We start from the raw sequence: 24,224 nt of genomic DNA on the forward strand, positions 1-24,224 counted from the left end.
GAATTCCTACTACGTTCTTTATTCAACCCATCAATCTCTGCTTGATTGTGTTGTTGTTTTTAGCTCTTTGTTTCCATCCGCACTCTGTTGTTGCTCATTATTACGACACTTCCAGGTGTACCTGAAGGCCGCTTGCATGTGTTGAGCCCTGCGCCCTCTGCTGGACATGTCGGGTACTGCCACCACAAGTCCCCGTTGTCAAGGAACTGCGTCCTCGGTTGCTAACACGGAGGGACCGTACACACAGACAGACTCAGGTGAAAGAGCGAGGAAAGTGACAACTTAGCTCGATTATTCCTCACTTTCACAAAACGACCGAGGGGCCCGTCATTCTCGAGGAGAAGTTGCCGCGATGTGGATTCGAGTATTCCCTTTGCAACTTCTGCTTCGTCCTGAAAATGGTTGACAGAGTTTTGAGCGTTAGCTAAACAGGACCTGACGAGCCAAGTTAGCAGCTAACGTTAGCAGCTCTGCTAACCTGTATGTCTGCCCGGTGTCAGCGAGAAGCAGCTGCCTCGGATGATGCAAGTTCCTCAAGACACCTTTTTCTATCATTCGTATCCTGTCAACGTTTAGTTGTCTATTTCTGTAGGTTTATTATATAAATGCTTTAGAAAATGTAGAGAAGCTCTTCATGTCAATATTGACAGTGTGTCACTATTGCCAGGACTTGTACCCCATTAAAAAACAACTTTAATCAAATTATTTACTCAAGTCAAAGTATGGCTGGGCTTTATATTGATATTGTATCATGAGAATAGATCATCTTTCTCTACATACATACATTGACTTTATTTATTTTATTTTATGCATTTGGCTATGCATATCTACATTATAAGGTACAAGGTAGATTTATTGTCATTTTGTAAACAAGGGTTTTAAAAATAATAAAATATTGATCCGGTCTTCCACTCCTGCTAAATCTACTAAAGACTTGTTGATAGCAGATATCACGGTATCATGTATAATTTGCCAGATTGTGTATTTATTCATACTTTTATTGTGTTCATATTTTGTGAAAGTGCCACTTATTATCCCTACAATATGTCACAATAATCCCTATCAAGGAATTTCGTCAATTCCCATAAAGCTGCTTTCCTTAGTTGCTCATTTGCAGAAATTCAAGGTTGGGAGCTGATGGAGGCCTCGAAAATGAGAGACAACTTTTGGTCGAAGAACAGAAGTTATGCAAAGCCCGAGCTCGCAGGTTTTCCGTGGAAACCAACCGACGCAGGAAGTAAGTTTTACCGTCTAATAATTATGCGTTATTGTTTTGATTTTAGCACTGATTGGATGTGTCCCCTCAGTTCAATGTGTGTGCACTCTGCCAGTTCTTTGTAAACTCAAAGCAGCATCTTCCATTTTTTTCCTGGAAGCTTACTGGTGTACAGTGTGCACCTCCCGGACAGACGGCTTATGGTTCTGTCCTCGGCTTAGCACCTTTGAGGCGTGGATGGTGCTGAAAGGATTTTAGAGTCCTTGAAATAGATCTGTTGCCCCTTAGGGTAACTGTGGGTCAGAGCCGTGACCGAGGCTTCACCTTTCTGACTAATAAAGCTGGAAATTTCAGAGATCCAAATAGGCAACAGATCTTGAAATCCTTCTATATGTATCTTTGCATAGTTATCAGCAGAGGCTATAAGTGTGTGTTGCTATTTTTAAACTAGTTTAAAAGAGTAAATCTATGCAGGGATAACTGTAGGTGGAGGTTACATTTATTATGTAGTATCAGAGACTGATTTTGGTTTTACAGAGGCAGCTGATCATTATTCGCATAATGTGGGTTAACATTCTAGCAGCTTTTATTTGTGCTTTTAATAGAGGCATAAATTAAAGGCGGTGGACTAGATATCCCTGTAACAATATATGAAATATAACTTGTTTTAGCTTGACCTTTGAAATAAATGTCACAAACATTTATTCAATATTGAATGCAGTAGATAATTGTATACATGTGATGCTGGTAACTAGAAAGCTGTCTGAGTAAATTATTGCTGTTGTACTTTTTCAGATATATTTCTTATTAGTATCAGATAAGCAGGAATGCAAGATTTTCCTTTCATGCCAGCGTAAAAAAGACAGAATGATTAGGTGTTAGTTTAGGTAACTTCTTGTTATAAGGACTAGTGCTGCAAATTTTAGTTGAATAATCCATTAGTTGATCAAAAGAAAATCAATGCTTTTTGGATCATCAATGTTTGCTCCAGTCACTTTTAAAGCAAACATTTTAGGCTTTTCTGCTCTTTTTGTCATTTATGTTAGCAAAATAAAGAGTCTTTGGGTTTTGGACTGATGGTCTGACAAAAGAAGACACTTTTTTCATAGACTGAACAACAGATCCATTGAACGTGAACATATTTGGTAGATTAATTGATTATGAAAATAATTGGGCTTAATTTGACACTTCCTCATGTTGTATGATCGTGCTTGTCTTAAAGTCTCAAATGTAATTCCATGCCAAAAGGTTGGAGTTCCAAACTTTACAGCTCCAAAAGATGCGATATGAATAAATATATTAGGTAATAAATGCGAGATGATAAAGATTGTGTTTATTTTAAGTAGTACAGTGTGTGTTAACTAAATGCGTATTCTAGTTTTTGTTCTAGTTCTCAACACTGTTTAAAAATGTACTCTGCTCGTGTTGACATTGATTACATTTCCATTTTAACCTATTAATAAAACATTCAAGCCGACCTTGATTGACCCGGCCGCTGTTATCTTTGGCTTCCTCTGTGAAGCGCTCTGGTAGCTTTTTATTTATTAATGGCTATGCTGAAATCATATCTTGTGGAATGGACTCAGGTTTCTTTATCCAAAACGTGGTCAGTCTGCATTTAATCAGTTTAAAATGTCCCTCGGGTTCATGCTCTGCTCTTCTCCAGGGCTCTGGAGGAAAGACAGAAGCAGCGGGATGTGCAGGAGCAGCGGCTGCGACAGAATATCCTGCAGCAACGCAGGCAGCGCGTACAGGATGCAACTGAGCGCTTCCAAAGAGCGCATCTACCTCCTTCTCAGAGATACAGACAATGTCAGAGATGTATCTTACATGGTGCTCCTAAGCGCATGAAATAAATCACTACAATCTTGACGCACTTAACTTTGTTTGAATGTTGTCCTGTATGTTGTTTCAGCTTCTAGAAGAAATGCCCCAAATATCGAAGATGCGCTCAGTCAAATTCAAAGCCAGCTCAGTTCACACAGCGGGCAGTCCTCGTTCCTGTCCAGCAACTCCAGCGTTAACAGGTAAAATGTTTGGTTAATGATTATATCTCAAGTGTCCTTCATGCTAATAATAGCCCAGTCACTTCTGACAGAAACAAAACCCTCATATTGTTACTCAAATGTTGGTGATATTTATGTTTTTTAGAAATGTATGCATTTCTCATAGCCTTTAGTCTTTTGAATGGCTGGATAAGTCATACATTTTATTTACATTTCTTTTATAGAAGCTGCACTCCCTCTCCTAAGCCTCCCACAGTTTGTAAATCCTCCCACCGCCAAGCACTCTCCGCTGTGGAGGCCTACACTAAACTGCTTCAGGAGCAGAGCATGACTTGCTTCAGGAACAGTCAACACACTGAAAAGGCACAAGAAAAGCAACAGGATCACAGTCCACAGGTACGTGGGTTATTGCACTTTAATGTCCAGGAAAGAAAATGTATTGCACAATCCTGCAAAGATTCTCTGTATTCTGTATTGGTATTATGTGACTTGATCTCTCCTCTTTATTGTACAGTGGTGATTCATATCTCATGCTGAGTCTTGACTTTCTGGCATTCAATTTTAGGCAACTTATTGAGCCAGCCATATGTCTGTGAGTAGCATGTAGACACTGTCAGAAGTTTCACTTTCACTCTAATCAACAAATCAGAAATTGATCTGTTTTTAAACAAAATTCATAATTTATATTAAACTGCCTATTTTGAAAAGTTATTTGAAAAGGTTTCAGTGTGTTACCTGGTGCTGTTTGTGTTGGTGTGGTTGGCTCACACAACCTGCACTAACTAACTTTATGGACCACTTGGGGGCAGCAGACGCATCATCACCTTTTGCACATCTTGCAGTTATGGAGCACACTATCATTCATTTTGACTCTTGTTTGAGGCAAATATCTGGCTCTTTAACTGCTAAATGCTGCACTTTGTTCAACAGCTAGTCTCTGATTGATCTTTTCAACTGACGGTAAACCTGCACAAGAAAATATTCATTCTGTCTGAGATCAATCAGCAGTGTGTGTGTGTGTGTGTGTGTGTGTGTGTGTCGGTGTGTTGGTCTGTCTGTATGTGTGTGTCTGTTTTTTGTTGTCTGTAACCAACCAACCAAGTCATAAAATTTCAAGTTTAAGGCGTTTTCTCTGCTGTCATTTTTGACCCGATGACAGCAGGAGGGTTAAGATTAAAACTGAGGTTCCGATATGAATGCCTCTTATGTGGTGTGTGAGGAAAAGCATGTTGGTAGAATGACTTAATCACTGAACATATTTGCATAACTAGCTTACACTATGTCACATTGTCATCAGGATATCAGGCAGTTCAAATGCCTGTGTGTCCATCTCATCCTCCCTCAAATAAACCCCTAGAGGGCAGTGGTGTGACATAAGCTGTTTCCGGCACCAGGAACGCCCGTCCTGGCTGCCACAAACTTTAGCACCCTCTAGTGAAATGTGTGTATGAGTACTGTTTCACAAATGTTATTTTTAATTCTATTTTGTAACAGAAAATCTTTGCTATTGTGAATAATGTTTGCCTCATGGCAGAGAGAACGACGGGTAGATGCTTTTAATGTGGGATTTGAATTAGTATGCTTGAATAAGAGAAAGATGAAATATCAATTTTCCGTATTTGGTGTATTGCTTTCATGTCCCTGTCATACCTGGCCTATACATATCACACACATACTGATCCGGTACCATACCAGCAGCTAGGAAGAGGATATGCACACCACTCTTTCTTCACAGATTCACTGTCAACTTGCAGGGTGTCACTTTATTTTGCAGTGAAGCTGTCCTCTCATCTCTGCCATGCTATCTCAGCTTTGTTAACAAACTCTTGTATAAATTGCACCTTTAAGTCAGACACCTGGTTTAAAATGACCCAAGAAAGTCTCATGGCCACCAAGCAGACCAGAGTCTGAACCCTGCTATTGACGGTGTGGTTTTACAGGTCTGTCTACCTAGGTTGGCCCTTTTATAACAGCAATTTCTTTCCGCCTGAACAACAGGCCAGCAAATGTGCAAAACACAAACAAATTGATGGGCTATAGTTAATGTGGGATAGACAGATATAGTGTAACGTCTAGGGCTGGGTATCACCAGGTACCTCGCGATACGATACTATCACGATATTTTGCCCACGATAACGATAATATCACGATACAGCGATTCTGCGATAATCGATATATTGCAAAAAATTTCATATCTGTGTCACTGAAGAAATTCATAATTTATTGACTGCACTGAATCCATTTCACAGGAATTACAAAACATTGTCAATCAATTTCACATGAATGACAGCCAAGTAAACAAAGAGTATATTGCACAGTGACTGTTCTTAACACACACACTGACTACAACTATCATTAATATCTATGTGTGGGTTTCAGAGCTACTTAAACCATTTTTTTAATTTTATTTGTTTGTACACCTATGTTTGAATAAAGATAAAGCTGTCCTCCGAAGAGGGGTTGTGGTGGTGGGCCAAAAAAAAAAAAAAAAAGTAAAAAAAAAAAATTTTTTTTTATTTTTTTTTTACATTTTTAAATATCGATATTTGGCACCAGTGTATCGATAACGTACCTCAAGACGAAATATCGCGATATATCGTAGAATCGATATTTTGGCACACCCCTAGTAACGTCCTTACCACCTTTGAGAAATGATGTATGATAAATTAACAGGCAGAACTCTTTTACTTTGTGATAATCAAGTGTTATCGAGTGATTAAAACATTTGAGATGTAAAATGTAATCTTACCATTGAAAGTTGACTTTAAGAGAGATCACTGGTCCATCAACACTATAGCCCTCACATTCTCCTCTCTCTCACTCTCCGCACTTTTTTTTTTATTTTAGATCTGTGTAACCAGCCATAGATAGCTATGGAAATCTATGTATTATTATCACATTATTAGTTTTTACTCATTCCTTTTGTTCTCCCATTTTTCAGGACAGCCAGCTGTCTGACTGCTGTAATTCTGAAAGCCTTTCCAGTAAGGACAGTTTGGAGAATGAGGACCCCTACCACAGTACAAAACATCACCAGTATTCCTTTTCATCATTCCTCCTTGATTCAGAGAAGCCCCATCCAGACCTGAGAAAGCAAAATGATTTGTGTCCAACATCAGACATAACTTCTTTCTCAACGATGATGCTCCTCGGTGATAATTTACCCCAGTCAAGAAAACTGCACGAAGCCAAGACGAAAACACAAGAGGACTCTGAAGGGCAGAACAGTAAGATGCACTCTACTAAAGCTTCTTGGGGGTTTACGTCTGTTGAGCAAACGCCTAAAACTGAGTTCCAGCCTGCTCTGCACAACTGCAACTTATTCACTCTTTGTGAAATTCTAAGTACGGACCCAGAGCACTTTGAGGTGAACTCCTCACAACACAGCCCCAACGACAACATCATCGTTACAAGTGGAGCTGCGTCCAGCAACACAGCTCTTCAGTCTTCGTGTCCTAAACAAGAGACTCTGTTGGATCTCAGGCAGCAGAGGGTCAGTGATGACAGACAATTAAAACATCCATCAGCTACAGAGATCCTTTTGCCTGCCAAAAATGGCAATAGCAAAGACATTTTGTTAAGGGCTCCCCCAAAGCCAAATATTTTCTTGCACGATAGTGCAACAGATAATGACTCAAAAGAAGGACCTCTTCAGCAAACAGGAAAAGAAATCCACTATCTGTCATCCCAGAAAGACCCTAGTGTTTCCATAAACAACCTCAATAAGGTTTTAAACTCAGAGCCCAAAACTGACACAGCATTGCTGCAGCACACATGCTTGTCTAACATTCAGTCAGACAGTCGTAAGTGCCTTAAACGTTCTGAGGAGGAAGTACAAAAATTGCCTGTTTCAGTGGGGACATCTCATTCAGAATGTGAGGTCAGATTCATTAAAGGAATCCTTAAAAAGCAATCCAAATACATGTCAGGAGATACCACATGTGTGTATGGCTCAGGACATCTGATTTTTGCAAAACAAGTAGCTTTAGCGATCAGAGATAGTGTTGAACTGACCAGGGCAAAAACTAAGGATGCGGAGGGCAAAGACTCGGTCAAAAAGAAGCTGCGTTGGTTTGATGAGGTACAAGAGGACAAAAAACAGGGCATAATGAAAAAGATGAAAAGCAAGTCCAATCTTAATCAGTCAAGTAACAACTCCGACGACCACCAGCTAAGTATCACTACAGTCTCAGGGGCTTCCAAGTCTGGACCCAGCGTGACCTCTCCAGCCTCCACTGGTTATCACTTTACAAAGCAAGCGTGGGCAGATGTTGTGGTTCAAGTCAGCCTGGCCCAGGAACAAACAGACGAGGTCAAGGTGCCGTGGAGCAGCATCGCGACCGGTGGCCCCAAGGTCCCTCGGAGAGAGCGCTCTGCCAGAGCTGCAGCGGGTCCTGTTTCCTCACGGACTAGAAAGGGCACTGTCATACGACCTCAATCTGCCACCGAGGTGAGTCAGATTGCCAAAACCCAAGGGAAGATCATGGTGCCCCGCCCACCTCCTAGGATGGAATATGTGGAAGACAAGACGCCGTACATCACTAAGACTCCATATGGCGTGGATCATGCGAGCGTCAACTGTAAACAAGCTGTGGCTGTAGAGCAGGCCCTGCACAAGGACAACTCCGAACGCTTTTTCTCACCTTACACACATCATGTAATGAGAACAGATAGTACTGTTATGTACACACCGCTTCCACCCTCGCATACCTGCCCCGTCTCGGAGGGCAACACAAAGGGCACGCCCAGCTCAAGTCATCAGGAAACTCAGGGCGGCAGTAGAAGAAGAGGGACGATGTACAATGAAAAAGGCCTCCGTTTGCATTGCACTCCCACGGATGAGGAAATCACACAGCTCTGGAGCGGTGTCCGCACTGCTTTAGCCACCAAGGATGGTAATGTATATTTCGGCCGACTGCCTCTCACACAGCTGTGGCTTGCTTTGTGTGTGTGCGCAGAGCTTATTTGTGTCGAAGCATTAGCTATCAAACTATAAATTTCAAGTTAACAATCTGAGTACCAGCTACAGTGCCCTGTTCTGATCCCTTTAATGCTTTATCCTTTTTGCAATCCCAGTGAGCCTTTGAATCTGGCCTTTTATCTGTAGCTGTCCTCACATGTAATCGCATTGAAGGGAAAATGCAGTGAATGAGCTGCATGATGCTTGTGTGACTGCCAATTTGCAATCCACTGCCAACTTGTAAGATTCCCAAGCGATCCTTTTTTCACCGGAAGGCAATTTTTCATAATTTGCATCAATACGCCAATACGCCTCTGGTGCTTAGTGTTTACCACTGTTTGTGTATTACTCACTTATTGAAAGTGATTCATATAATAACTGACTGCTCTGTTTACATCATCTTATGTTTTGACATTGAATAGTCGGTGAAGTCTTGATTTCCTGAGAATCCAGTAATACCTGGAAAAGAGGGCCTAGTTGACCCTAAAAACGTTCTGCCTCACGCTGTTGTTTGTTGTCTGCCTTGGCCTCGTCTTTCCCATGCTGCCGTCGGCGGTTCAAAGCAGTCACAGGAGTGCATTTACTCTTTCTTACCCCTTTTACTGGTGAGATCACACCTTGGATCTAAACCACATTTTCCACTGCAACAAAGAACACTACGAAGAATGTATCTTTGATGTAATTACTTTATTAGAGCTTTTACATACATTCGCACACTACGGTTTGAAATAGCAAAGCTGAACAGATCCGCCTTGAGCTGCACAATGTAGACAAAATGTTACATTTTGCTTGCAATGTCACCTTCTGCAAGAAGTGAAAAGCCCTAACAAAAGGGGGACTACACTAGCAATTAGAGCACAGTGTTATAAAGTGGTGTCTTTCCCTTCATATTGCATTTCAGGTCACAAACTGATTACGTTGTTTTCTCGGCATTCAAGTCTGCTCTCTCGTTCTCACAGCTGTCTTTAAATGTGTTTTTTTTTTCTGCTCCATTTATTCTCTAACACTTTGGAAAAATGCTGCACACACGCAGTTCTTATTCGCAATCTGAACATTATCTGCTGTGATTTTCAGTCGTCTGTATTGCAGGCTTAAGATGGAGACCATTTTATCATATCCTCCTTAGAGGACCACAGGGGCCTGGGCTCACCACATCCCAGTTGACATTATCATTTATGTTAATGTCACTATGTTTTATGTTAATTGAACAATGTAAGTAAATGCATCTTCTTTCAGCTAAAGCCAAGCTGAGAAGACAGGCCCTGGAGAGTGGGCGGGTTGTGAGGAAGTCGTGCGTGGAGCAGAGCAGACAGCCTCCTGGCTCAGGGAACAGAAGGCTTCCTCAGACCTCTCAGGTACATGCATGCAGTTGCCCTGTGGGGAGGAAGAGTGAGAATAATTACTAAAGATCAGTAAATGGGTGTGTGTTTGAACTTGTTGAATCAGTTTTGTAGTCCCTTTCATGCTGTCCTTAGCGTTGGTAAAACTGACTAGACAACACGATTTATGCCTGTCAAGACAAGACTTACTGGAAGGACCTGAGCTGTCAGGGTTTCACGAAAAAAAATAAACGTTGTTGCGTGATGTTTTTGTTTACAACTTGCTCTACCAGTTACTATGCTTACTATGCCTATCGCCTGTGATTCTCTTGAGTAGTACAGGTTGCATAAATATCATTTGAGGTTAATCCAAGACTTAACTGTCTTAACGTGTGTTTATTTTGTTATGTGTAGCCTACAAAACAGACCACAGAGCCAGTCAGCCAGTTTTCCGGCACTTACGACGTGGCCTTTCCAGATGCAGGTATTGTGTTCAGTGTGTCTGTGTTCAATGGAGAGTGGAAAATAACTTTCAATTTCTATAAACAGCAGAATAACAAAAATATCTGTCTTCTGTCAAGTTCTGCATTTCATGAGATTTCTCCCCAGAGCGTGTAGTGTTTGATATGTAACCAAAAAGAACCTGAAGTATCAAACAGCTCAAAGAAGTAATGTGGGAGTAATTATTCCAAGCCAGGACGATTCTGAATCATTTTTGCAGTACAACGGACATCAGAATTTTAGAAAGACAGCAGCACAGCTGTATTTTACTCATAAAATCCATAAAAAAAACAACAAAGGTAAAGTAGAAACAGGTGAGAATGCATGCCTTTGATGTGAAATTCGCCTCTGCTCTCAGGTTTGGAGAGTGCGGCCCAGTTACACCTGGCTGAAGAACATGCTGAAGGCCGTCTGGAAGAAAGGGGTATTGTGGCTGCCATGGGAACGGCCCAAACACAGAGGCCTGGAACGGTGCAGCAGCGGAGCCAACAGCAGGGACTCACCACCATTTCATTGGAAGAGCAGAAAATCCTCCTCTCTCTGGACCGACTCAACCACCAGCTGTTCTGTGAGGACTTTGTAAACACTGCAGAAACATTCAACTAGATCCTGCATATCACAGAAAAGTATTAATACGCTGTCATTTCAGTGCAGTATAATCTCTCCTACCTGTCACTGTTTGTAGGTATAAAGGAACATGTGGGGGCCAATACTGGCACGCGGGGCCTCGTACTTATTGATGGACCCTCTGTGAGTATGAATTTCTTAGAGAGAAAACAAGATCGGTCGCTTACTGTTCCACATGTTTTATTAGATACTTCCTTCTCCTTTATTTTTCAGACAAGGGAAGCCAAAGTCGGAAACCATCACAAGCACCGTGCATCCTCAGCTAACAACCGCTCTCGACAGAAGAAATTCTGACTCAAAGCATGTGTGGTCCACAGTGGTCTTCTCTCCCATCAGTGCATTATCCCTATCTGTACTATATTACAGAGCACTTTATTACCCTGGAAAATGGGTCGAGCCTCCTTTAAAACTAGATTTGCCCACATAAGTAACTTCAAGATCTACGAGATCAGCAGCAGTGGACTGTAGAGGCCGTTAGACATATCAGCAAAATTAGAAAAGAATTCTGACGTTGGTGAGTAGAAATAATTGTTTTATTTTCGCTCTCTGCTCGGACAGTATGTTGTCTCAGAAAACGCCTGTTGCTTTTGTTGACCCGCTTACTGTTAAGCAGTCATATTTTAAGTGCCTATGAAAATTACACTGCTTTGTTTTTGTTGTACAAATGAAATAAGGTCCTTCTTATAATTGACACACGGCCAGAGCTGACTGCAAGGTATGCACTGTAGATTTGTATTGGCTTGTTTTCGAAGCTGTCGTGCTCGTACTGTCTTACTGCTTTGACACCATATGGCTGGAACTGAATAAAGCTTGTTGTCAACGTACTGATAAATGGAGTGGGTGCAGTGTGTTTGGCAGTGTTACTATTACCTCAGTGATGCGTAGAACAGTCAATAAACGGACTAAGGGCCGGAAATGGTTTATTGTGAGAAGTGTCGCAACGTTGAAGGTGTGTTTGTCTTTCTTTGAAGGCTGCAGAAAGGACGATTAAGTCTTGTGCAGTCGACTCAACCTACTGGCTCAACAAGGTGAGCCTCTGCCAGAGGGTTTCCAGCCATCTGTTGCAACCGCTTCTACCCTAAACTTTACTCGTGCTTAAGGTCAGATTTCAGTAAAATGCACCTAAGTTAGAATAACACCTGTCAATAAAGCCTATATTTATTTGATGTCAGGTGTCTAAATGATAGATAAAAAAGCTTATTAATGAAATGTTTCTCTGTGCTTCAGTGAAAAAGCTGCAGGGATTATTGATGTGAGTTCAGTTGCTCCTCCTTCACCAGCATGTCTGGTTTTGCCCCTCAGCCAGCCTGTCGGGACTTGCTCCGAGAGGTGGAGGAAGCTCAAACTCATTTGAAGAGTCAGGCTCCCATCAGTGATGAAACTTCTTTTTTTTTCTTTCTGCATGTTTCTGGTTCTATCCATGTATACATTCTTGAGTGTGTCAGGACGGAGCTGTAAACAATGAAGTGACTGTGGTTGCCTCAGTGCCATGTAGAGTCATGCACCTTCTCCTTGTTATCTTACACCACAACTGAGAACAAAGAGAGATGCTCAAAAAAAGAGAAATATGCTCAGCGTTTAGTGTATGATGATGCCCGAAGCAGCAGAAGCCCTTTGACGAGTTCTGTGCGAAGAGATTCTCTAGTAAAAAGGACAAAAGATGTCGAATGTGGTTATTTGAGGAGGGACACCTTGAAGCCAATGGGCATAAAGTCATTAGAGAGGAAAAACACTGGCACTTTATCAAGATAGGTCAATGTTAATTGAAGCGTTCCTAAATAAATCAAAAAAGGAGAGTAAAGGCAAACAATCCACCAAATAACCGGGCCCCAACGCCTCCTTTCTTTTCACTCATTGCATTTCAGAACAATATTAAAGTAAAAAAAAACAAAAAAAACATCCTGTCCATTAATCACATTTCCTTCACTTGTATTAGTGAGAAGATTCTGAATGCACATGTTCAAATGTACAAAATAGTAAAATCATACGCAGTAGAGTTCATCTGTGCAGTCTGCACAGCGTTGTCCAATCTTTGGCTCCGAACACTCTGCTGCAGGTTGTTTAGTTTCTGAAATCTGTTCCCTTTGGCCTAGTACTGTTAATGTTCAGAGTCATTATACAATACAATGGTGAGCTTAATGACATTTAAGCCTTAACCAGCACAACACCCAGAAACTCAACAAGAAAGGGCAAGAGTGCCGAGAGTAAGGGAAGACGTTTTCCACGGCTGCAAGTCCAAGCTTGTGCCTTGGTCCGTTGTGAAGCTCAATCTCACTAGTATTTTGCCATGTTTTGTTACAGTCCATTTAACATGCCGTGAGCGAGCGTCTCGTCTGCTGGCTCGGTCTCTGCAACACTGCAAAAACTAGTCGGATGCTTGGAAAAAAAGATGCAACGTTGTGGACGGAAGGTTGCAGCTGTGTTCAACAATATTGCACATGAAGACAATATTTGGAATAATCTTATAATCTTACCTTTTTTTTCAGCTTTACTCTCTTAAAACAAATGACACATTACAGACTTGCAAAAATATAGATAATACAAAGAAAAAACATATACAATGGATGACTGGATATCAAATTTATTTATAAAACGTGTTCATAAAACTGATAAAAAAAAACCTCAAAACTAACATACAGTAGCTTTTTTCCAGTGATGGAATGTCACTAAGTACATTTACTCAAGTGCTACTTATGTGCAATTTTGAGGATCCTGAATATTTCCATTTTCTGGTACGCGACTATTTGATGAATTTGGTTACGAGTTACTTTGCAGATTACATACAGCATCAGAGACAACGTAATGCATTTTTAAATTAATGCTTTTTTTTATTGACAATGGGATGTAAATATTTCATTACATTTAATATGGGATACTTTCAGACTTTTACACAAGTCAATTCTGGTGTGTGTGTGTGTGTGTGTGTGTGTGTGTGTGTGTGTGTGTGTAAGGGATACCAAGTTTGCCTGTCTGTTTACTATGCTGTGTACCCACAGACCGTCTGTACCCATCACAGACTGCAGGGGGCACTCCAGCTCCCATCTGCCCAGCTGTCTGTAGCAACACCGTGCGTCACTATATCCGATAATAACACCCGAGCGAAGCGTTTCAAACAGGGAGGACTGGATATAGCCGCTCTGTCTTCCGTGACCTCGGATTGATTCTGTGAAATGGAGCCCAGGAAATCGTCTCTGCTGGTATCCCGCACCATCGAACCGAACCCCGGCGAGACTCGAGTCTCTTCAGCAGGAAGAAGAGATGTTGACTAAAAAAAAGTGGCCAAACTCTGCCAAGTGGGTGGTCCCCTCAGGGCCGCCGGGACACTGCAGTCCATCTCTTTAATGTGTCTGAGTGCGTTACAATGATGTGAAAATGACCACTTTCACCCAGACAATGGACATCTCTTGACTGGCAGCATGTGTGCACAGAATGTGCCATTCATAAATCAGAATGTGTGGGCTTGCAGCACAGTCATTAAGTGCTGCACAGACATTCAAATGTTCTCAGATAACTGTGGTGTGAACTATAATCATTAAATGCCCCTTGATTTACATTTTTTTTTTTTATAATACGAGATATATATTCCCAGAAGACAGTTATAGGACCATGATTAAGGCTAACAGGAAGTTATTACATTGGACCTGCTGGGTATCTTTATTTTGCTTAATTACAAAGTTTCGAAATTAGATGAAGAGAAAGAAAATTGAGTAAAAAAAAAGAAAATACTAGACTTGGTGACGTGCATCTGTTTAGAAACATGAGCATGTGTGTGTGTGAGAGTGGCAGGGGGAAGCGCTTTAATCTGCACGTCGGGGCTTTACAGTGTCTGCGGGTATTTAATGGGGCTTCATAATCATTCATTCAGTAGATGTATGGGAAAAAGAGTTGAAACAGAGCCTCTGTATCCAAAGAGAGTGGATCTTGACAAAATGATTTCTCAATGGAAGAGGGGCCTCATTAGCATAACAATTGTGGGAACTGCATGGATCTACTTTTCATGAGCACTGTAAAAAAAAAGTGCGAGAAAAAAAAAAGAAGCGTAGTACCATTTTGAGGCAACACACTGGTGAGGGAGTGTGGTTTTAAATCATTGTTTAGTATGCTGCATCATCATCCAGCCTAAAGACATGTGTTCCGCATAAATAAACACATTTAAAGTAGCGTACAACTGCAGTCAATTGTGTACGATTTCAAAAGCATTCCCTAAAAACACTTTTAAAAGTAATTACAGAGTGTATTCGTTTTTGCATAATTCATTTTAATTTATTGCCATATGCATTTTTTTTTTTTTTTTTATATAGCTGACCAACTTATGAAACTTGCATCTCTACTGTATTTCCTCTGTTTACTTAACACTCTGGCACTTCCACATTTTGGGTTGCAAATGAGCCACAGTTCAGTGTTTTCCCAAAGTTGGGCTCCAGCTGGATAATCAGGCATCAGCAGGGGTCCTTGTAGTATTCAAGTGGTTGCCAACAAAATAATGAACACTGTAATTCAGCAATTGTCGCCCAGATGATCTAATTAATGTGTAAGAATGATCGTTCGGTTATCCCAATCGATTATTAAATAAACAATAACAGAGTCACCAGCTGGAGGCTGATCTTTTAGAAGTGAGGGGATTTTAAATTCAACAATCTGTTTTTTTTTTGTTAATTCAACTTGGGTCATTTTGCATCGAATTTATTCAATCGAAGTTCGAGATTTTTTATGTAAACTTTTAAAAAAATATACATAGGCTATATATATAATATGTGTGGAGGGCCCCGGTCGTCCTCGGGCCCCTGGGCTACACTGACTGTACCTTTAAACACTCTTGTCCCAATTAAAGCGAAGCCCCGCCTCCTGGAGCAGACGTCCCATGAGTCATAAAGTTTGATGTCCTGCCCAAAGTTTAGACCCGACTGGAGCAAAAGTTTTTTTTTCTACTAAGTGAGCTGCGGAGATTTGTTGTACGGACTATGAATCTTTCTTGTAAGAACTTCCACTAACAGCTCCAGCTCGGCCGGCGCGCAGGAACACTTGGATTCTTTTTGCGTTTGTTGTGTTTATTTTTTCGTGTTTCGTGGCCGCGTCTCCCCCTTTTTTTTTTTTTTTTTTTTTTTTGGGAAAAGTTCGGGCCGGACGACAACATAGATTCCAGTGTGGTGTAGATATGCGCGTTGTTATATTCACAAGTATGCCAGCAAGAAACAACAGGGAAACGCTGTGTTTCTCCGCAGGTATCGACAGCTAACACACTTTGGAAAGAAAACTCAGTCCTCGGCTGCTCAACTGTAGAATGACTCGGGACAACTTTTACTGACTGTCGTCGAGATTTCCTGCTTTCCTGCTGCGTGAAGAAGAAGAAAGAGGGAACAAAAAAAAAAGTTTGGGATTGGCTCTAAACTTTTTTTTGTGAGTGTTTTTTTTTTTTTTTCCTGAACGCGACCTTTTTTCGGACACATAAAAGTTCGCAGACTTTTGGGGGACAATGGATCCGAGCCAGCATAACCCTCCTGCCGGACACCAGATCGTCCATGTACGGGGCGACTCAGAGACCGACCTGGAGGCGCTTTTCAACGCCGTGATGAACCCGAAAAACACTATCGTCCCCCCTTCCGTACCCATGAGGATGAGGAAGCTGCCAGACTCCTTCTTCAAACCTCCTGAACCAAAGTCCCATTCCAGACAAGTAAGCCCGCCCTGTCTCTCCGCTGCCCCTTCCCAGAAATCACGATTAAAGCAGGGCCCATCCTGTGGGGGGCTCAGGCCTGCAGTGTGTGACTGGTACAGTCACTTTATCCTGCTTAGTAGTCGTTAATGTCCTTTAAGGATATTACTACTGTTGCCTTGAGAGGTGTATTAATGTATTTTCTCTCCGCTCTCACACATTTTATCACACCAGGACTACATGTGATTAAAATCTCCCAGTAACTTTACAAAATCACTGCTGGGGGAAAAAAAAAAAAAGGCCTGTGGGGCCTGTGCGTAAAAGTTAAGAGAGTAAACAGAAGATCCTCGGAGCCACTTGTTTGGCCTCAGCAGCTGGTTTTATTACGGATGTGTGATATTATTACACTGATGAGTGAGTTGTCAGATCGGCCGAACCCACACGGGACGAGTTAACTCGCACTTACGTGTAGATGTTTTGGTTAGTCGCGTCCGGGGCTGCGAGTTATTAGACGAGTTACAAATCATGCGGAAATAATGAAACGCGAGTGTCGTAAACAAGAGTGTTTCTGTAATGATGACAGAAAGATGTTACGATTGTTGAATTCGTCCTATTTGCCCCCTCCCCCTCCCCTGCCGTCCCCCTCACAACTGTTGCTTGTGGTCTCTGTGGAGTTTTGTCGTCAGTGCGCATGCGTTGTTGTGCAGCAGAGGCTGTGCTCTCCCCCCCCCCCCCCCCCCCCCCCCCCACCCCACTGTCCCACACAGGCCTTGGATTCCCTCATCCGCAGACACAACACCCAAACTCGTGTACATATGCGCATGACAATAACTTTCTAACAAACATGTGGAGCGTTTGAGACGTGACTAAAGTGTTAGACCAGAGTAATGTATGTAGACTTTAAGTCCACAGCAAACTGATCCTTGAAGGCGTGTGTCCATACAGCCAGTTCTCTTGGAAATACTAGTTTTGTTGTGACAGTTGTATAATCTCCTTCACAGATGAAACAGTCATTTATTAAAAGATGACTTTTAAGGAGAAATATTTAAACAAACTCCCAATTTTACACAATTCCGACCCACATCATAACAATATAATAAACAAAAAAGCATTACTTCACAATAGTTTGATTATTTTGTTTTTGTTATTTAACATTGCCTCTCTTCCCAACACAGGCCAGCACTGATGCCGGGAGCGGCGGCGCGCTCACGCCCCACCATGTCCGTGCACACTCGTCCCCGGCCTCCCTGCAGCTGGGAGCCGTCTCTGGTGGCTCCCTGTCTGGCATGCCCCCGACGAGCCCCAACCCTCAACATCTCCGTCAGTCTTCTTATGAGATTCCTGATGACGTGCCTCTGCCCCCGGGGTGGGAGATGGCCAAGACCGCCTCTGGCCAGAGATACTTCCTCAAGTGAGTATGCTGGCAGCAAGTGTCGACACTCATTCTTGTATTACACAGTCCTCGGAACCTTGGAAAGTTTGTGCCAGTTTCAGAAAATGAGAATAGTTTTAAAATTGATTGATAAGCTCTTGGCCAGACAATATCAGGAGCAAGAAATAACGTATCTGTTGGTTAAAAAAAAAAAAAACACGTATGTTAAACATTTCAATTCAAAATCTGTGTCCTTTCATTTTACCAAATAAGACCAGTCTCTTTATCATATTTCAGAACGCAACAACTCGAGAAGAATCAATGAAATATGTCCAGCCAGCGAAATGGACGTATTCAAATGGGTCAAGACTCACTTGAGACGAAAAAGAAAAACTGGTCACTGACACACAATAAATAAATTACAAATTATATCCAAGTCTTTTTTTTAGAATGATAAATTCACCCTAAAATGAGAATTAAGTCATCATCTACTTGTACTTTCGCTCTGTGATGGAAAGTCAGGTGAAGTGTTGTAGTTCACGAAAGCTTTCTGCGGCGAAGCGGCATTGCAGCATTCTCCTGAATAATTTAAGTAAAAGTAAAACATCTAGGTCTGTAGGAGCATGATATCCCAAGCTGATTTGAAAATGCGCTATTTGCACCCTTTTAAATGCTGAAGCTAGCTAAAAGCGAGAGAAAGAAATATTGTGTGGACTATAGAACTTCGTCCGACTTTTCATCGTCATGGGGTTGAATAGATTATCACCGAATTCACATTTCTTGGGTGAACTTCTCCTTTTAAGAACAACAGATATGTAACTGATCCTTTAATGTACATAATGTGGAATATTAAAAGCACAGACTGAACACTTATTTTGCAGTTCTTGAGAGAGGGGGGACATTTAGCTTCTCGGTAACGGCCAAGAAAAAAGTCCAAGCTAGCAGAGCCGTGGTCTTGAGGTTCGGACTCTCATAGTGCGGCTCTGTTCGGTGTACATTATGCTGACAATAATTTGCCAATCTTACAGTGCACAATGGTGACCAGTGTGCTCGAAAAGAGACAATTGCAATAGTTAAATTGTAGGTTATTAAATTTGGTGGCCACTGCAAACAAGAGAGGTCTTATGAGGGACTGCTGCTGTATGTAGTGTTCCTTTTCTTGGTCTCAGGTTTCAGGAGGAACAATAGACCATTGTAGCCGCCCCAGACAGCAAAAAGGACAGACAGCTCTGTAAAACTCATCTGCTAACCAGCAGATCTCCTCCACATTAATGAACCAACGTAAACTTTTTAATAGCGGGGAGCAGGTATACTCAGAGCCCTTTACGCCTGTCATTGATTTCATCAGTAACTTTTTGGAGTGTGAGGCCTTCCTTTTTTATTCTCCGCCACTTTCTTATGTGCTTATTAGTCTTGTGATGCCTTCCACTTTCTGCAGTCCTGTGCACAGCTTGAATTATTCATAAAAGTGACGTCTTCGTCAGCAATTTATGTTAAGATAATCTGCCCGTTGTGAAATGCTCCGGCGATGAAATGCTCAGCAGATTGTGGAGCAGAGATGCTTTTGACATTGCAAGTTGCCATTCTTACTCCTATTAAATGCAACATGTTGTCAGTTCTTGGAAATATTACTCTCTGACGCGGGGTCTGAACAAACACGATAGCCTCAAATTTACTAGGATCAAAAAAAAAAGAGCTTTCAGTACCAGATGTTTTAAGGTCTCACATCTGGAGAACATCTGGTCTGTTTTGAGGAGGCTCTTCTAAAATTGTACAAAAGGACTGGTGGGGGTGGGCGGGAGTAAAAGCTGTTCCCTGACTCCCCCAGGATCGCTGCAGTTGTTCAGAAACTGACTAAGCTAATGCACCTCTAGACAATGAAGCAATTTTATAAACTGAATTGGGCGACTAAACTGAAATCTTTTATTACTTGTGGCTCAAACATTTGTTGCTTTTATCAAGTGTTTTGCCGTTTTGCGGGTGTACATCAATATGTACAAATTTAAAGTGTCATTTTTCCTTGTTTATATGATAATTGTGTAATTTTTTTGTAGTTTGAGATTATTTTTGTCACCGCTTTTTATACGGAAAACAACATCTGCTGATAGAGAGATACCGTCTACAACTGATGAGACATAAAATCTACAATTGCAGCAGTGATACTTGATACAAAGCCAACTTAAACTAATACACAAAACTCTAAACTGTGATTTTAAATAGTTTTTTTTTTTACAGTTTTGGTCGAAGAGACAAAGACACACTCAAATCTTTTGTACACACCCATCTACAATAAATCTGCAGAGACTAAAGTATACTCAACTGAATACATTGGTCCTTGAATCCTTGCTGAAGGCACAATAAAACATAGCATAAGACAATATGTTCACAATTTAGGTTTGTATGACCCTCGTTCTCTTTAGAAAAGTAGAAACCTGCTTTAAATCCCTGCATATCAAACTTTAGCATGTCAAGAACAAATGGCTAAACATTCGGAGCAGATAAAGATTGTGTGTGTTTACCACGTTATCATCTCGCTTTCCAGCTAACAAGGAAAAACAGTCGAGCAGCGGCGCACAGAACTGTGTCTCCGCTGGCGCGTTGTGCGACCAGACTAAGTGTACTACACAGTGTTTGTGTTCCAGTAAGGAAAACTGGAGGAGACATCTTCCATACGCCGCACATCAAAGCTCAGATATTTGATCTGGAATACAGGCGGCCTCGGCAGAGCTGCTGGAAAAGACACTCCCCTATTTATAAACAGGGGTTGTCTGCCTGAGACGTGTTGCAGGAGGGGTGAAGCCGAGCGAGAGTGTGTGTGTGTGTGGGTGGACGGATGGACGGGTGGGGGTGGGGAGTCCGTCAGCAGCGAGCAGAGCTGAGTGGAGAGTGGGGGCTCACATTTCACTCAGGTGACCGCTGTTGTCCTTAGAGATACATCGAGTCGGGGTGAAAGTTTTTTTTGTTTTTTTTTTTAAAGGGAGAATTATTTCTCTTTCCCCGTCTGTTGTTCACTGCTGCACTAGGATCTTACAGTCGGATTTGATTGGCCTCTGCGAATCACAGCAGCCCCCGCGGATGCCGATGTCCCACTCCCTTTTAAAAGCCAGGCTCCGTTTTGGTATGAATGGAGCCATGGCGCTGTGATGGTGCCTCTTTTGTGTCAATGGAGTTAAATGGCAGCCATGTGGAGATGACTAGAAGAGGGGCCAAAAGAAACTCCGGCCCTCCCTTTGTCCCAGCAGTGAAACAGTGATCTTTATTCAGACCACAGGCCTGTTGAGACTCATGTGAGCCTTCCCAAAATAGACAAATGGTTGACATGAAGTTTAAAGATGGCGGTGAGAGAGGGCTGCGGCTTTCTTAAGAGTTGTACAAAGTTCTGAAATGTTCATCAGGGTAGGAGTTTGGTGTACAATCCAGTGTGTGTGTATATATATTTATTCTATGTATATATGATATAAAGTGAATGACTTAGTGCAACAGCGCTGACAGCAGAAATGATTAGCAACTCATTTGATTATTCAGTCCCAAGAAATTAATTGTCAACAATTTGAAAATCAATATATATAATTTTAGTCATTATTAAAGAAAGATGCTCAACTTTTATTTGTTTCCAGCTTCTAACTTATGAGGATTTTCTGCTTTTTCTCAAAATCTGGATTTCAAGTTTTTTTTTTTTCAAATTTAAGACTTTACCTCAGGCACAAAGCATTAATACGCGATACGAGCAGCCTCCTGCGAAAATCTTTATTTTGTTTCAGCTATTACAAAAAAAAAAAAAAAGCCGAGAGAGGACTGGGAGAATGTCAACAAAGTCTATTGACCTTTCCTCCTCTTTCTTCCAGCAGTTTGCTGTGGCCTTTGATTTATGACAGCAGGGGCAGGGAGGTTGGGTCACCTTGCTTGGTGCTGGGACGGGGGCAGGGCCGGTCTCCAGGGCTGGGTCATAAACTAATGAAGGTTTCTAATTTAGACACACCGGTGAACTAGGAGGGGTAATCACTGTTTCCGGCCGCTTATTAAATGCAGCTTTGAATGAGCTTTTAGTCCGTGGGAAGTCAGCCCTAAGCAGAGGAAAGCTTTGGGGGAGCAGCTATTGTCTGCCCTCAGGGGCAGGTAGAGCTCAGTGTTGATGGACACTTTTGTCTTTCCTCAATTGGATTTTAAACTGTTTTGATGAGCCTGGTTTCCCACAACCAGAGTGGCTGACTTGTGACTTAACTTATCTGGTCACAGCGAATAACTTTAATCAATCGCGATCACTGTTAATCGTTACCGGTCTGAATTAAAGGATATTGCTAATTTTAACCCTGTAAAGCTGCACACGTCTTCTGGTGAAACGGGAGATTTAAGCCGGGTGATAAATGGTGGAGCCTCGGTGTACATTATCTGGGGTTTCCTGAACATCTGTTGCACTAAATACAATTCAAAGAGACCTCCTGTTAAAGCGGGACTGATCAAAGCGTCTGCTTGGACTTCATGCTCTCATTGTATGCAGTGGATATCTGCGCAATTGCTGTTTCGGACTATGAGATTATGTCGGGATTTCCAGCCGACCGCTTTACATCCATTGTAATACCGAGCTTGTGTAAAACAGAATTTTAAGTCCCCAACATTTTCCTTTTGTGAGTAAGGAAAAACTACCATTGGCTTATTTTAATTCAGTCCCTTTAAACTACAGATTGAACGTCGTGTATTTTTTGACTGATTATTACCCATCAAGGTGGCTGATAGCCAATAATCAGGTCATGTACATTTGCAGTAAAGATTAAAGTCATAGTGTAAGAATTTAGAATAACCAGTGACGTAGTGTAGCTAAATAAGTACAACTTACTCAAGTAGTGTACTCGATCAATTTTGAGGTATTTGTACTTTCCATTTTTGGCTCGTTTATACTTCCACTCGATTAGAGTTGGGAGGCAAATATTGTACTTTACACTCTGCTACACTTATTTGCTAACTTTAGTGACTAGTTACTTTGCCGATTTAGAGTATTTATGCTCAGATTGCATTTTTAAGTTATTTCATCTGCAGTCTGGTGGATAAACGGGTACCTGGCCTTCCTTTTTCAATTTGCAGCACATTTGTTGTAAAAAAAAAAAAAAAAAAATCTTATCACAGCACTGTTGACAGTTCATTATCTGAAATGCATTTAGTTTTATAGCTCGGTCAACACAAATCTCATACTCGGCATCTTATGTACACATCATATATAAAACCTAAGAATGTTTTCAGTATCAACTGTTCTCTAATTTGCTTTCAACTCTGCATCAAAGTTAAAGGGATAAATGCAGAAATTGGTTCTCAAACTAAGCTGTTATGAGCTGAGGCCACTCGGTCAGTCACAAATGGCGCTGGGAAGGCCCGGGCTGTAAGTCTGCGTGAAGCCCTCATTTGGAGCAACTTTGTGTTTGACAAACTTTTGGTTTATTGACCACACACAGACAAGGCCCTTCCTGTTCAACTGGGGCCTGTCAGCTCAGTACACAAATGGGACTGTGAGAAAGTCAGGCTAGTGTTTACCAAAGTCTTGATGTAACACCTCTGTTCCAGACATCAATGCCTCCACTGTCACTGAGGGCATCTCCACAGAGATGTAGTATCTGAGTGGATCCTCTCAGGTGGAGTTTAAAGTTCCCCCGACTCAAACTAAAAGCACCTTACGGGAGATGCAAAGCACTTGAATAGCAAAATAAACATTTGTTTATATGTTGTCGATTGCTGCACGATTACGATTGAACTATTTCTAACGTTTTGTAATATATGTATTTGCCCGTTAATAACAAGTCAAATCAGTACTTGTGCAGTTCAACCAACACAGCCACAGTTTTGGCTAAATACAACTAAATAATCTCACGTGGCCACATATAAGTCAATTAGTATTTTGCATTAGTCTTTGAAAATAAGTCAGACCAAACCTTCTGAGCTGCACTCAGTCCTGGTACGTTGTGAATTAGTTGCTTCGTTAGGAAGTACGGTGATACAAACCCTCCTTCAAAGGGAAACTTAAAGCCACAATAGGGTCACAGAGGTTGCCCCAATAATCTCTCTTGATGATGTCCTGCTGATAGAGAGGCAGCCAGGCATCCCCAAGTCAACCAGAGTGGAGGTGGTCATCCTCATCTTAGAGGCCTGATTACATCTGGCCTCCCTCAGTGCGCTCTTTAGTCATCGGCCTCAACCACCTTCCAAGCATATACTCCCTGGGTGGAGCCACTGTGGCCTGAGGATCCCATTTTTAACATTTGACAACTCAGCTGTAGGGCGTGTTTCATCACTGCTGCACTCCCCATAGCTTCACTCCCCTGTTTTACACCAGTGCAACGCAGCTTTCGACATCTGGCTTTGAGACAATTTCAGTGGAATAAACAGTCAATCTGGCCTCAAATCTCGCTTTGATCTGCTGCTTTGGCAGGTAGCAGAGCTTGTTCTCAGACATTTTAGACCACAGAGCTGACTTATTTTTGGATGGAACATTCTCCACGAAGCCAGATGTAAACGCCACAGTTTTTCATGGGTGTAAACAGACATTGTGAGTGTTAGGAAGCTTGTCATGCCACTGTAATCAGA

At 41.7% G+C, this 24,224-nt stretch overlaps 2 protein-coding genes across 3 annotated transcripts in view; both read left to right on the forward strand.

Moving 5' to 3' along the window:
* Positions 1 to 182: 182 nt before the first annotated feature.
* Positions 183 to 11,465, forward strand: cep126 (centrosomal protein 126). The gene is made up of 11 exons (XM_030399339.1): positions 183 to 557; positions 1,118 to 1,237; positions 2,883 to 3,028; positions 3,132 to 3,243; positions 3,447 to 3,618; positions 6,164 to 8,117; positions 9,419 to 9,537; positions 9,916 to 9,985; positions 10,361 to 10,570; positions 10,688 to 10,752; positions 10,843 to 11,465. The coding sequence occupies exons 1-11, from the start codon at positions 520 to 522 to the stop codon at positions 10,921 to 10,923; spliced, it is 3,087 nt and encodes a 1,028-aa protein (XP_030255199.1). The 5' UTR covers positions 183 to 519; the 3' UTR covers positions 10,924 to 11,465.
* yap1 (Yes1 associated transcriptional regulator) overlaps positions 11,016 to 24,224 on the forward strand; it is a 29,804-nt gene continuing 16,595 nt past the window's right edge. Inside the window, exons 1-3 of one of the 2 annotated variants that reach the window (XM_030399371.1) lie at positions 11,016 to 11,143; positions 11,601 to 11,657; positions 17,458 to 17,693. In XM_030399371.1, coding sequence (XP_030255231.1) covers positions 17,569 to 17,693 — 125 coding nt within the window. In that variant the 5' untranslated portion in view covers positions 11,016 to 11,143; positions 11,601 to 11,657; positions 17,458 to 17,568. Of the gene's footprint in view, positions 11,144 to 11,600; positions 11,658 to 15,506; positions 16,304 to 17,457; positions 17,694 to 24,224 lie in introns of those variants that run through there. The other variant, XM_030399362.1, reaches the window with a different exon arrangement.

The sequence above is a fragment of the Sparus aurata genome, chromosome 2 (genome assembly GCF_900880675.1).
Source record: "Sparus aurata chromosome 2, fSpaAur1.1, whole genome shotgun sequence".
Taxonomy (NCBI): Eukaryota; Metazoa; Chordata; class Actinopteri; order Spariformes; family Sparidae; genus Sparus; species Sparus aurata.